The sequence below is a fragment of the Electrona antarctica genome (genome assembly GCF_951216825.1).
Source record: "Electrona antarctica genome assembly, chromosome: 17".
In the NCBI taxonomy this organism is placed as follows: Eukaryota; Metazoa; Chordata; class Actinopteri; order Myctophiformes; family Myctophidae; genus Electrona; species Electrona antarctica.
This window is the reverse complement of record NC_136798.1, coordinates 3,191,342-3,206,818: the sequence shown is the minus strand read 5'-3', so window position 1 is coordinate 3,206,818 and position 15,477 is coordinate 3,191,342. Positions and strand designations below refer to the sequence as shown.

General features: G+C 45.0%; 1 protein-coding gene across 1 annotated transcript in view; it reads left to right on the top strand.

Annotated features, from left to right (window-relative positions):
* The window catches only part of pinx1 (PIN2 (TERF1) interacting telomerase inhibitor 1), a 42,220-nt gene extending 36,095 nt beyond the window's left edge, over positions 1–6,125 (top strand). The window contains 2 exon segments of the mRNA XM_079525875.1: positions 2,369–2,927; positions 2,930–6,125. Of these exon segments, the coding sequence (XP_079382001.1) occupies positions 2,369–2,927; positions 2,930–3,090 (720 nt within the window). The 3' untranslated portion in view covers positions 3,091–6,125.
* Positions 6,126–15,477: the final 9,352 nt, after the last annotated feature.

Here is a 15,477-nt window from a genome sequence, read left to right as displayed (position 1 = left end):
GTAATCGTGGGCTTCTTCGTAAAGTCTCCAGAGGCCTGGCTTGAAATGAGAATCATGCTGGACTCCAAGTAACCACATTAACAACCAAAATGCAGATAGAAAATGCATGCCAATTATTCCATATGCTCGACGGCACACCTGCATGCTCAGGTGTGCATTTCAGCATCACAAAGACCCCACAACTCACCTCTCGGTCTACACACTCATTGTTTCAGCAGCTCATCATTTTCGCGTGACTTTCTCTCACGTCGTTTTCGGGGGTCAAAATCTGTGTAATCTGGATGTAAACGCATAAAGGCCAAACGAGGAGGCGATTGACCTCAACATGCTTTTTTCACGTTTATCTCTAATCTGTTAGGGTTTGAAAAATGCCATGCCTGTCCGCCATCTCAAAGGCAATACACAGAGCGGCAGGCATTGTTTAGCCAGAGATCCTCTGGAGGAGCTTCTGTATTCTTCGGGACAAATCATTATGCATTGAGTAGGCCATTAGGAAAATGAAGACAAATGGGCCCGCCGGGGCGGTATGACAAACTGTTCATGGTGTGTACAGTTAACCCGTTTTGGGCGGGAACCCCTTTTGGTGTTAGCATTATGTTATGCTTTAGCTATTGAAAAATAGCAGATCTACAAGCTCATAGTGCGCCACCGAGTGGCGCGCTACGAGCTTGTAGGTCTGCTATTTTACTGCACTTTTAACTTCTAACTGTTATCGGTGTTAGTGTGCCTTAACCCTTAACTCATTTAGACCTGGCACGATATTCTACAAATGCCTTCTGAAGATGTTTCTGTGTCTGTGATTCTCAAACAATTCCATGTCAAGGACCCCTAGAATTATATGAAATGAAATTGGCCGCCGACCTATATCTGAAAATACGTTGTTCCGGGGACTCCCTGGAAGCAAAGATTTGAGTTAAAAACGTTTGCTCTGAAAGAATATATATTCAAATATTTGCGCTACATTTTCATGATTCTTCAAAAATAGCAGATTTACAAGCTCGTAGTACGGCACTTGGTGCAGCGCTATGAGCTTTTAGATCTGCTATTTTTCAATAGCTAAAGTATAACACCAAAAGGGGTTCCTGCCCAAAATGGGTTAATGCCCTTTTGCGCTTTATTTATTTATTTTTACCAGAAATGTGTAGTGTTAAAATAAAATAGTAAAGCGTATCAATAAATGTAACTTCATGGATTAAAAAAAACATCCAAGTCATTATTAACCCTTCATTTTGGAGGGCATTCTGCAACTTAGTTGTGCCACTAACCAGTATATTACTGACGCTGAACAGACAGAAATGTACAATAATTGCTGAGAGCAATTATTTTTGTTTCCTAACTTTCCTATGATTAAAAAACGGAAGTGTGTTGTAATGTGAGGTAAATTTGAATATTTGTGGAAATATTATAACCAACCTAAGCTTGTAGAGCTGCTATTATTTGGAAGTATAAACAAAATATGGAAGTGGTTCAAGAACCTAGTAGCGAGTCAAGTTGAGAGACAGAATGAACAGAATCTGAATGAACAGTAGCCCTAGTGCCCTGGCAGCTTCCCAGGCACGTAACTGAAGGTGTGGCACACACTTCCAGCACTGTATTATGTTGGGAGATGAATGTGATTTACATGTAGATGCGTAGCTAGTGGCCCCATGCTTTTGTCATCTGCTTAACGGGAACCCCTTTTGGTGTTTTAAGCATTATGTCATGCTTTAGCTATTGAAAAATAGCTCATATGAGCTTGTAGATCTGCTATTTTTGAAAGATCTTGAAAATGTGGCGCAAATCTTTCAATATATATTCTTTCAGAGCGAACATTTTTTACTCAAATCTTTGCTTTCAGATGGGGGTCGGTGGCCAATTACATATCATTTTTGGGGTCCTTGACATGAAATATTGAGCTCCACTGATATAGAAACATGGGTATTTCAGAAAACTGTCAGGATTTTTTAAATTTCGACATCAGGCCTAAATGGGTTAAAACACTAAGACCATGTATGGTCCCCCAGTGGTCTATACTTGGTCCACTCCTTTTTTTCCTCTCTACACCAGAAGCGAAAACAGCTGATCTACAAGCTCACAATGATCTACAAGCTCACAATGCATCGCAATGCCTTGGGGACTCACTAGGGTTCATGTGGTTAAAAATAACATGTGTTTTAAGCAGATCTTTTAACACTCATTGTTAAATGAAAGCTCTATTCTGGGCCCCTTTTAAACTCATGCAGATCTGGGCCATTTGAACTGACAATCACCTCAGCTTTGGGGTCTTCCACCATTGTCTGGTGGTCTATTTCTGTGTCGGCCCCTCTTAAACGCTACATGGAACCCTTGTGGCGCTACCTTTCTCATTTGTATCTTTTCTGTCTTCTAGGAGAACAATAGCAGGGATTCCCTAGAGGAGGAGAAGAAGGAGAAGAATGAGTCTCCCACCACCACCACCTCTGAACACGATGTCGAGTCCATCACCAAGACTACGACCAGCACTCTCAGCATGCAGGAGTATTTCGCCCAGAGGATGGCTAAGCTGAAGAAGAGGGCCTGTGGTGGTGAGGCTGAAGTCTCGTCTTCCACACCTGAGACCAACGAGACGCCGGGCTCGTCCGAAGAAGTCGACGCCGTACACACGAACGTCGACGGCACGGGAGAACCGAAGAAGAAAAAGAAGAAGAAAAACAGCGAGGCTAAGGACGAGATGACAGAGACCGCTGTTACTCTCGGTATCATCGAGGGAGTTGAGGATCAGGAGGGTGTCTGTTCAGAGAAGAAGAAGAAGAAGAAGAGGAAAAAGGCGATAAAAGAAGAAGATGCCGTGAATGGGGAGGACTGCAGCTCCACCTCTGGTCTGGAGCAGAATGGCACGGAGGAGGATCTGCCCCCTGCTAAGAAAAGAAGCATAAAGCTGGCAATAAGGACACGGATACGATGGATGGACACGGCCCGACGGAGAACCTAAACGTGGAATCTGAGGTTGTACACAAAAAGAAGAAGAAGAAGAAGCACAGAGAACAGGTGGACAGTGAGGTTCTAGTAGTGGCTCAGGAGGAGGTAGAGAAGAAGTCCAAAAAGCACAAGAAAGAGAAAAAGAACAATTAAGGTCCCCACACACCGAGCGCGTTTTTCGGATTTCTAGCGGCGTTTCTCCATCGGTTTTCCGAAAAACGCGTCCAGTGTGCAACCACCTTTAGGCCACAATTTAAAGGACAAGTTTGTTTTTTTCAACCAAGCTTCATGGTTTGGGTTATTAGAGAGAGTTTTTTTCATTTGCTGCTTTCTTTTGTTCGAACACGTGGCTACATTTGTATTTATAAAAATACATATTTAGCCACGTGTTCGAATGCCCCCCGCCGCCCCATCAAACATAGCTAAAATCGTTAAAATGAAAGAAAGCAGCAAATGAAAAACACTCACCTTTTACTTTCTCTAATAACAACCTAAAACATGAACCTGGGTTGAAAAGAAAAAAGAAAAGAAAAATGTGTCCTTCAACTTTTTTTTTCTTTACCTTTTCCAGTATATAATAATTCTGATAAAACATCTGCACACCAGTATTGCTGCTCCCAAATGCAAGTCCACTCTAACGTTCCTCGGGCTCTTCCTTCCAGTGTTGATTTCGTCGCTCGCATTGCGTCGCGACGCGTTGTGAGCTTGTAGATCGGCTATTTTCAGCAAGTGTAAAAACGACGTCATTACGACGGCATCATGGCCCGCCCAAATACATTTTAGTCGACAAAATCAACCGTAGATTTAGTCGACTAAAATCTCGTGACATTAAAACTAACACTAAAACATTTATCAAATCGTCATTGTTGGTGAATTGTGATTCTATGCTTTCAGAGCTTGTACGATGGACAGACATTTATGCTTAAACTCATTCACTGCCATGTCTGAAGGAATGCCAGTCTGTCCAGTCACTGCCATGATGTACTGTCAGGAACGGTGCCTTATTCAAGGGGAAAAAATTACCCCGGGTCTTGAACCGGAAGTTAGCAAAAAAGCATATGGATTCCCTCGCGGACTATTTTTGGACCACCCGAGGCATGAATTTTGTAATCACGACGTCAACGTTTTGATCATAAACGCAATCTGGGAAAAGAAAATGAGATATACAGGTTTTAAGGTTTCAGTCAACATGCAAGTGGACAAGGGGGAACACTAACTGACAGAAAAGAAATAAAACATGTTCTTGGTGGGTTTCGAGTTAAAATATGTTTTAAAACAGTCCAATGGAGCCTTTTTATTGTGAATCTTGCGATATGAACAGTACAAGAAAGTGTATTCTTGCACTGATGCTCCACTACTGATGATCCTGCCTTGCTCTAGAATGCCATCAAACCATCAAATTCATCATCTTTCCTTTCGGTCTCGCTAAAAGAAATCTTTTCTTTTTTTTGGGAAACAGGCCCCATTGCTCGGCAATGCCTTGCTCAGCAGCCCCGCCAAACCTGTTTTGTGCGCGCACACCGTTCACTTCCTTGTTTAGTAATCCAATGACCAGGTATATCAATATTTAAATGGGAAAGTATGCAAACATCCGATTTACTTATACGTGATGATTTGAGCATTTGATTATATAAACTAGAAAAAGTGCCCTTCTGGGCACAGGTCTCCACCAGGAGGATAGGACTGTGTGAGATGTTTGGCAAAATGTTTAGGATTAATATAAACATGTTTTTGAGGCATTTTGTTCCAAAAATGTGTTTTGCAAAAATCAACCTGTTGGTGGCGCTATAACAGGCCAATGTGAAAAGGGTGGGATATATTCCTCAGCCTAGTAAGAAAATGTGTGAAAGATTTCACGTAAATTGCATGCTGCGTTCATGATTTGAGGCTTTTGTTCAAAACGGGGCAATCTTGCAAACTGTGAAAGCTAATTATAGCCAATTAGGATGGAATATGAAATATCGGACAGATCCGACTTGAGCACATGACCATAGAGATAGTGTGTAACGATTTGTGAGATTTTTGGACAGAATCTGGAGGAGTAATATCAAAAAATGTGTTTTACAAAAGTCGGCCTCCTGGTGGCGCTATAAAAGGCAGATGCGGAAAATGCAGGTCAACGGTTTGTCCTTGGCCTCTAGGGAGTGTGCATGCAACGTTTCACGCAGATCGGTGCAGTTTTAGGTAAAACATGTGAAAAGCTGCCTCATGGTGGCGCTATAACAGGCCGTTCTGGAAAATGTGGGGCAGAGGTTCATCGTTGGCATCCAGGGAGTGTGTGTGCAAAGTGTGGCATCGACCGGGTTAACGGTGCCGGAGATTAGCTGGTAACGGACGGACGGAAGGACACACACACGGACACACGGACGGACACACACACGGACGGAGTGCAAAACATACTCTCTCCCCATGCCTTCGGCCTGGTGGAGACAATAATTGTGATGTGATTTTAGTCACTGCCATCCATTGCCACAGCTGGCACTCCAGGAAAGATGCATCCAGTCATTTCTCAATCGTACAGAGCAGTGATTCCCAGACTGTTTCATGACAAGGACCTCCAAATGTGCATTATTCGTCCGCGGACCCCCATTTGAAGAGAGATGCCAGAGACTCCCATAAGAGAAGATTGTTACGGCTCTAGCAGTGATTCTCAACCTACCTTTAATTTCAGTTTATCATGAATTAGGCTACGGAACCCCATTTAATGGCATTTCTATCTCAGACTCCAATGTATATTGTAAAATCAAAGTTAATTTAACTCTGAGAGTGTACAACCCATAAGGGGTCCCCAGACCCCACCGGTCTCCAAATATAGCTAGTGTGGGCCAATTTTACTACTAGCGTACTCCACCACACAGACGGCATAAAATATCAATGTATTAATTGCAATACATCCTGGACTGGAGCTTTAAATCATAGCATCCTTTTAATTGCATTATCTAGCCAGCATTTATAGGTGTGTGTGTGACCTCTGCTTTTGGAACAACAGAAACCTTATATGCATGTGATTCACATGAATTATACCTCGTTTGTGTTGATTTTGGTGACACATTTCAGTATGACATAAATCTAAACTGTTAACAAACGGAACATGATTCGGAAATGATTCTTAAGAAAACTTGACGAGTAGTTATTCAGTTGCCGTTCAATCAGAAAAGTCCTCTTTTAATAAATCAACATTATGCATATGTGTGTTTCTTCCATGTAATTTAATTGTGCTGATTGCAAGAAGAAATGCAAATTGTTCTCCCCGTGTCCCCTAGGGTAGGTACCCTCACAAAAAACATGCTGTATTCCTGTTCTCTAAACTGCCTCCCCCTGGCCAGCCGGGGCGCCTGCGGCCTGATGGAGGGGAAAGGAACTGGTTGGAATAACGTGTCCCTTCCACGCGCTACGTCCAACCAGGGAAACTCCCCCCTGTCAGGTGTAAAGGAGCGACTTGGACATGCATGAAGGAAGCATGAGTTCAAGTCCGTTGCTCTCCCCAGGTTGGCGGAGGGTGTGTAGAGCCCAGGATCACATTAGATAATTGACACAGGTGAAAAATGGGTTACAAAATCGTGAGAAGAAGAAGAAATGCAAATTGTTTTTTTTTACAAATGATTACTGAACTTATTCTGAGGATTCGTAGACAGTAGATTGCTGGATTTAAACTGTCGTACGATGGAGTTGCACGCGTTGATCTGTGTGTGATCTGCTATTTTTTTTAAATTATTTTTGGGTCTGTCATATGAAGTATAAATCGGTAATCAACAACTGGCTAAACGATGAACGTCATTCCGTCTCTTGCATGAACTGTTTGCGACACTCCTATGTATCAATAGAGAGAAGTATGGCCCAAACGGAAATGCACTCATAAATGGAATTCACAGCAGACTCCTGTCTCCTAACCGATATGATTAATGACGTTATGAATTCCTGTTCTTTTTGACTGAACAGACCAGACCCTTAACAAGCTCGTCTTGTTCGTTCCGAGACAGAGTGGGTGTTATGAGTCAAAGGAGGAAAAAGGAAACTAGCCTTCTGCTGCTGCTGCTGTCAGAATATGTATAGCATACATTCCCGTCAATGTACAGATTCATAATGTGATTTCATTAACGGCCTCAATGGATTTTTGTCTTAATTTAGTTCCTTTTTGGTAGGTTTAGGCCTACATGTGTGTGGTTAAGGTGTAACTAAGGTTCTGTCTCATCAATCTTAATGCGGGTGAATTTACACGATTAAAATGAAATAAACTCAAACAGGTTAACGTGACAAATGTTTAGACTACTTTTGATATGAAGTCAGGTGATTATTTCTTTTTTCTTATGTCTTGGGCATGATACTTAAACCTTTTAGGAACTTGTCAAAAACAATGTTCAGGAACAATTTGATGTTTCTTGTATTTGCCTGCCATGCCCCCAATGTATGCTCCATTGTAGGACGTTGCTCGTGCTCTGGAAATATCAGATCTACAAGCTCACAACTTCATCAGCCAGGAGTTGTAGATCGGCTATTTTCTGCACACAACACTGACAAATAATTAATAGGCTAATCCACACTCTCTGACCTAAACGCCTACAGGGTCACGCTCTCATCAATCTCAAACTCATCTTAATCTCAGTCTAAACAAAGACTGGCCTACTAATATCCTATGCAACTAATAGTTGCCTACGCATTTATAAATTCAAGCAATGTTGGATTCCATTTTACAAGTCAAGTCTAATTAATTAAATAGCCAACTAAGACTTGTGGACTACAGTCTTTTAACATTATGGAATGGTGTCTTGGCTTTTGATACATTGATTTATTGAGGTATATATATATATAGCCTGTGTGCCTGAACTCCTTCCGATATAAAATGTGAGTCTACTAAGGGTCTTATAATCTTGGTAACATTAGAAAAAGAGTAGGCTACACGGCCGGGTGAACAACATGCTGATATATTTCCACACACACTGTGGTTAACAAATAAGGAAACCCCCATTCGTGGAGAGCATAGCCTGGCTACTTCATAGTATGTATTGCGTAAGTATGGTGTCACCAGAGTAATATAGTAAGAGTGGCGACACTAGCGTTCACTCCCATTGTAACTATGGAATGCGGACGTGCTCATTCTATCTCAATGGGATAGTTCCAGCCATAGGAGCAATGTTTGGAACTATAGCCCAATAGGCACCCGCTTTGCGGCGAGATCAAAGCGTGCTCGCTGCTCTACACTCTGGGTGTCACATAAGCTCATTCACAGACTGACGTGTGTGTGGATGCCTCAACTCACGCTTACGTAGTTGGAAGTTTACAAACTTGACCTACCATACATGATCATTTTCACTACACACCCTGACACACCTAATATCCTCAATGGTAGCATGGCCTGGGCTGGCCTATCGGTCCAGGCACCTAGGCTGGTGTCAACCACCCGCCCCCCCCCCCCCCCCCCCGCATCTCTCCCCATTTCCTGTCACTACTATCTAGTGTCTACCTAGCAATAGAGGCATAAAAAGCCTCTATTGTTTGTTCAGTAACATGTCTCCCTGTCTCTCCAGCTCTTCAATAATCGAGAAGATGCATTTTCAGGTATAGGTGATGAAATCTCAGCCAATCAGGAGAGAGTATCAGCTTCATTAGGTTTAGGTTTATTTATTTCATTGTCTCCACCAGGCCGACGGCATGGGGAGAGAGTATGTTTTGCACTCCGTCCGTCAGTGCGTGCGTCTGTCCGTCCGTCCGTCTGTTACCAGCTAATCTCCGGCACCGTTAACCCGGTCGATGCCAAACTTTACGCACACACTCCCTGGATAACATGATGAACCTCTGCCCCAAATTTTCCAGAAAGGCCTGTTATAGCGCCACCAGAAGGACGACTTTTGTAAAACACATTTTTTGATATTACCTCTCCAGATGTTATCCAAAAATTCCGCAAATCATTACACAGTATCTCTAGTCATGTGCTCAAGACGGATCTGTCCGATATTTCATATTCCATCCTAATTAATTGGCTAACATTGTCTTTCAAAGTTTGCAGGATTGGCCCATTTTGAACAACAAGCCTCAAATCATGAACGCAGCGTGCCATTTTCGTGAAATCTTTCACGCACCTTCCTACTAGGCTGAGGAATATATCCCACCCTTTTCACATTGGCCTGTTATAGCGCCACCACCAACAGATGGATTTTTTTAACAAAATGCCTCAAATCATCCAATTGCCATCAAAGGCTTAAGAAGAAATGGCACCCTTTTCACATTGGCCTATTCTAGCGCCACCAGGAGGCCACAACCTGACCTGCCCTGGAGGGAGCCCTGGTGGAGACCTGTGCCCCAAGGGACACTTTTTGAGTGGTGCAACCACTCCCTTACGGAGCTGTGTGTGTGTGGGTGGGTGGGTGGGTGGGTGGGTATGAGCACGAAAACAGCATGGTTGTTTTTCACCACCTGTGTGCAACCTAACACACACACAAACACATGCACGTATTAACTGTATATATGATGCTTTCGGGTGTGCCAGTACAGTGACAGTACAGTAGAGGGACTGCCGCACGGTAACTCATTTCTCAAACGTTTCGGACGCGGGGCGGCACGCCGGAACCGGCCCGGCCCCCTGGGCGCGTTCCTGGGGGTCTGGAACCCACCCCCCCCGGGAACCCCCACACGGAGTTGCACCACTCACTTCACACAGGTGTGATTTTTCTAGTTTTTCTAGTGTTCCAGTTCCAATTTTGTCTGCTCATTTCTCTGTGTCATCACTTCCAAATGTAATCTGTATCCAGTCTCTATCCTGATGATCAGATCGGTATCCCAACCTGAAAATGCATTTTTCTGTTTAAAAAAGAGCTGGAGAGATGCAGGAGTGAGACTAATATCATTGGGAAAACACTCCAAGTACTATCAGAATATAGATGTTTTATCCAAAGAAAATCACTTAAACCCTATACATTTTAATTTAATTCAGAGAGTTTACAAATGGACCCTTGCTGGAGTGTATAGGCCTATAACTAACTCTGAGAGTGTGCATACTTTAACACTTTCTTTTTTTACAGTGTGTAGGCTATACTACACACACACACACACACACACACACACACACACAGTCAATGTCAGAGCATGGGGAGGAAGTGTGGGTCTATATATCACCCCATGTGTCTGCTCTCTCTACGCAATCTGGGGCATCAGGTGCCGGGGTATCCTGTTCCTGTGGGGGTAAAGAGAGAGTCCCACACAGAGCAGAACTCTGAGAGAGTCCTACCGTAGCTGGACCTGACACTTCATTCTGATGGCTGGGGACGGGAGGGGACTGGTTGGCCCGTCGTGTGTAATGGATGTGTAATACAACCTCAGATGCACGTTCCCCTGTGGAGCCACATCACAGGAAGGCCTATAGTAGTATATCCTATCCCTATGTTATATTATATCCCTTGTAGATGGGCAAGTAGTATATATACCAGGACAAAATGCTACACTTGCAAAAAAAGGGGGATCTGCATGTATGGGAGATATTGTTGGTGGATATGAGGTGAGCAGGAAGAGAGAGACATGTTATTTAGAACAGAGGTACCCAAACGTTTTCATGTCAAGGACCCCGTATTGGCCCACGGACCCCCATTTGAAAACATTATGCCAGGGACCCCCCCATGAGAGAAGATTTGTATGGCTCTAGCAGTGATTTCTCAACCCGTCATTTCAAGGACCCCCAGTTTGACATGCATATTAGTCTATACAGACCCCCCCATTTAATGGCATTTCTGGAACCCTCAATTTATATTGTAAAATCAATGTTAATTTAACTCTGAGTGTAAACATTTGGTTCCATTTGTACACTCTCAGAGTTACAGACCCATAAGGGTCCATTTGGTTACAAACTATCATTCAGCTGGGGACCCCCTGGAACTCCCTCAAGGACCCCACTTTGGGTACCACTGATTTAGAAGACCCTGAAGACCACATACATCAAGTATAACCATATGCAACTTTATACAAAAAGGATGAGTAGTTGTTGCAATTATGCCATACTAGACCGGTGCCCGGCTGTAGAGCACCGAGTCAGTAACGATGGAAGTTGGAGATCCATGCCCCACCCGGCTATGCAATACCCGCTGTACCCGTTCCACCCGTCTATGCAATACCCGTTGTACCCGGTCCACCCGTCTATGCAATACCCGTTGTACCCGTTCCACCCGTCTATGCAATACCCGCTGTACCCGTTCCACCCGCCTATGCAATACCCGTTGTACCCGTCTATGCAATACCCGTTGTACCCGTCTATGCAATACCTGTTGTACCCGTCTATGCAATACCCGCTGTACCCGTTCCACCAGTCTATGCAATACCCGTTGTACCCGTTCCACCAGTCTATGCAATACCCGTTGTACCCGTTCCACCAGTCTATGCAATACCCGTTGTACCCGTTCCACCCGTCTATGCAATACCCGTTGTACCCGTTCCACCCGTCTATGCAATACCCGTTGTACCCGTTCCACCCGTCTATGCAATACCCGTTGTACCCGTTCCACCCGTCTATGCAATACCCGTTGTACCCGTCTATGCAATACCCGTTGTACCCGTTCCACCAGTCTATGCAATACCCGTTGTACCCGTTCCACCCGTCTATGCAATACCCGTTGTACCCGTTCCACCCGTCTATGCAATACCCGTTGTACCCGTCTATGCAATACCCGTTGTACCCGTTCCACCCGTCTATGCAATACCCGTTGTACCCGTTCCACCCGTCTATGCAATACCCGTTGTACCCGTTCCACCAGTCTATGCAATACCCGTTGTACCCGTTCCACCAGTCTATGCAATACCCGTTGTACCCGTTCCACCCGTCTATGCAATACCCGTTGTACCCGTTCCACCCGTCTATGCAATACCCGTTGTACCCGTTCCACCAGTCTATGCAATACCCGTTGTACCCGTTCCACCCGTCTATGCAATACCCGTTGTACCCGTTCCACCCGCCTATGCAATACCCGTTGTACCCGTCTATGCAATACCCGTTGTACCCGTTCCACCCGTCTATGCAATACCCGTTGTACCCGTCTATGCCATACCCGTTGTACCCGTTCCACCCGTCTATGCAATACCCGTTGTACCCGTCTATGCAATACCCGTTGTACCCGTTCCACCCGTCTATGCAATACCCGTTGTACCCGTTCCACCCGTCTATGCAATACCCGTTGTACCCGTTCCACCCGTCTATGCAATACCCGTTGTACCCGTTCCACCCGTCTATGCAATACCCGTTGTACCCGTTCCACCCGTCTATGCAATACCCGTTGTACCCGTCTATGCAATACCCGTTGTACCCGTTCCACCCGTCTATGCAATACCCGTTGTACCCGTCTATGCAATACCTGTTGTACCCGTCTATGCAATACCCGCTGTACCCGTTCCACCAGTCTATGCAATACCCGTTGTACCCGTTCCACCAGTCTATGCAATACCCGTTGTACCCGTTCCACCCGTCTATGCAATACCCGTTGTACCCGTTCCACCCGTCTATGCAATACCCGTTGTACCCGTTCCACCCGTCTATGCAATACCCGTTGTACCCGTTCCACCCGTCTATGCAATACCCGTTGTACCCGTCTATGCAATACCCGTTGTACCCGTTCCACCCGTCTATGCAATACCCGTTGTACCCGTCTATGCAATACCCGTTGTACCCGTTCCACCCGTCTATGCAATACCCGTTGTACCCGGTCCACCCGTCTATGCAATACCCGTTGTACCCGTTCCACCCGTCTATGCAATACCCGTTGTACCCGTCTATGCAATACCCGTTGTACCCGTTCCACCCGTCTATGCAATACCCGTTGTACCCGTCTATGCAATACCCGTTGTACCCGTTCCACCCGTCTATGCAATACCCGTTGTACCCGTCTATGCAATACCCGTTGTACCCGTTCCACCCGTCTATGCAATACCCGTTGTACCCGTTCCACCCGTCTATGCAATACCCGTTGTACCCGTTCCACCCGTCTATGCAATACCCGTTGTACCCGTTCCACCCGTCTATGCAATACCCGTTGTACCCGTCTATGCCATACCCGTTGTACCCGTTGTCAAAGTACCTTGACAACGTACCTTGGAAACAAGGCCGCAAGGTCTTTCTTCGTGAAATCCTTTTTCGGACAAAAAAAATGCCTGACTGTACATTGTGCTGTTTGCATTTATATGTTGCCTAATAAGATATTCAATCAATCAAAAAACCTGTTCCACCCATCTGTCTGTGTCCCTTTTATGCCCATATATGGAGATTTCTGTATCTGTGTCCCTTTATTCCTATAGAGTTCTGTGTCAGGCATGCTCAAATGGCGTGTTGTTGTGATGTCAGAACAGGCCAGCTCCATATATGGACCCTGCAGGGCAGGGGCCCAGTCCAGAGCCCAGGCAGATGCCTTTTGTGGCGATTCTGGACAACCGTGGGTCCGACGGACTCGACACCGGGGACAGCACTCCCTGTGGGGGTGTAGAATTTGAAGTCGGTGGGGCGAACGGTTCTCGAGTTATGTGCATTTCAGCCGCACACACATACGACAGTCACAGCCATACAGAGACATGGTGCATTTATAGATAGATATAGGCTTTTGATTGATTGAAGTATTTATTAACAGTTTGCCGAATTACAGTAAATTTCAAGCACAACTCAATACAAAAAACTGTTAACTGTGGACGACACCATAAAGCATATACACTTGTTTACAAGTTCAATTCATCAGAACATTTAGAGACGTACAAATATACACTTCTATATAATCAAAAACAGGAAATCGTCGTAAAAGGAGGTAAAATGTGGGGGGGGGGGGGGGGGGACAGTGAGGGGAAGAGTTTGGGGTTACTGGGGGCCAGTTGCAGCTGTCCGTAGGTGCCCTTTGAGAGAGGTTTTGAAGGAGTAAAGGGATTCACATGTCTTAATGACAGTTGGTAGGGCGTTCCACATTTTGTTGGTATATAGGAGCGAAATTAATTTAGTCCCTTGTTTGTGCCAAATCTGGGTTGCACATGGTATGTTGAACTCCCTCTGGTGTTGTGGGTGTGGAGTCTGTGGACAGTGGACTTCGTTGACATTAAGGAAGTATTTAGACAGGCACATGGGTATCTTGGTGGTGTAGCGAATCTTGTGGACCAGACCCATTGCAAGATGCTGTACTCTGTCGTCAACCCTAAGCCATTCCAGCCTGTCAAAATTGGCAGGGGTTAGGTGGGTTCGGGGAGTGAGGCCAAGTAGTAGCCTGACCAGTTTGTTTAGGGAAGTCTGGAGCCTTGTTTTAAGGGCCTTTGAGGTGCTGTGGTACCAAGAGGTGCATGCATAGTCGAATAAACCTTGTATGAGGGGGCTCCTATAGGGTCTTCAAGGTGTTAGCCTATGGGAGAGAGGTGTGTGTGTGTGTGTGTGTGTGTGTGTGTGTGTGTGTGTGTGTGTGTGTGTGTGTGTGTGCGTGCGCGTGCGCGTGCGCGTGCCAGCGCGCATGTGTATCCTGTCAACAGGAACTCCTGGGTTTGATATGCACTCCACTCGCTTCTGACCACAGAGGGAAACTGATTTGTGTGGCAGTGTGGTGGTGGTGGTGGTGGTGGTGCAGCGCACTGCGCTCAATGATGGTCGTTTCCCATTCTCACCACATAAATGACAATGTTTCAGTGTTTCTAAACCAAACCAGTCTTTAAACCCAAGCTTACTGGACTGAGTTGGCTCTGTCCGTGTAGGCCTATGGCTTTTTTTTCGTGTATAGGCTATAGTCTTAAATATAGTATAGGCTACAAGCCCCAGTGCATTTGGGGCTGGGCTTGTAGATCTGGTATTTTTCCTCTCCCTATATATAATATGGATGCCGCAGCTGGTTCAAGTGGTTTAAAGGGAAATATTCAAAGGACATCATGGCAGAGAGAAGCAGTCCCTGAGGTTTATATAACAGTACATCACTAGGCTACTATACTCACCTAGGCAGTTTGCCATGATGCAGTTGTATTGTAAGTTCACTGCAAAACTGGTCGGGTGAGTTTGAGAGAGACGGTCTTTCCTGACTAGAACTAGGAGTTGTTTCAGAGGCATTCTACGTCATTACAAGTGCAAAAATATATAGCTATCCCCCCCTCCCCTGAATATAGTTTAATGGTGTCATCATTGTGATGTAATCAAACAATAGGCCTTAGCCTATTTGTGTACATGATGTACAATGGTGTAGGCCTACATGTCCTTAATAAGTAGTTTCCATCATGTATGGAGGAATAGCAATAGGCCAGCCCATGATCAAACAATACAAGAGACAATCATAACCCAATTGTTTCATCTGCAGCAAAACAAAAAAGGGGGATTATTTTAATGGTTGAACAACGTGTTGTTTTGGCGAGGTGTTTTTTTTTTTTTAAGTAGTCAATGGTGTTGAAATGTTGCCCTCTCTCTCTCTCCCCCCCTCTTCCCTTTTCTTTCACGGGGCTCAAGTTGCAATCAAGGAGGAGCTGAGAGTCCTGCGGGGTTTCTCTTGGAACCTGCTCCTCAAATATAAAGCGCTCCCCCCATAGCTTCAGCACGAGGAAACACTGACTCACAACTGATCTTTA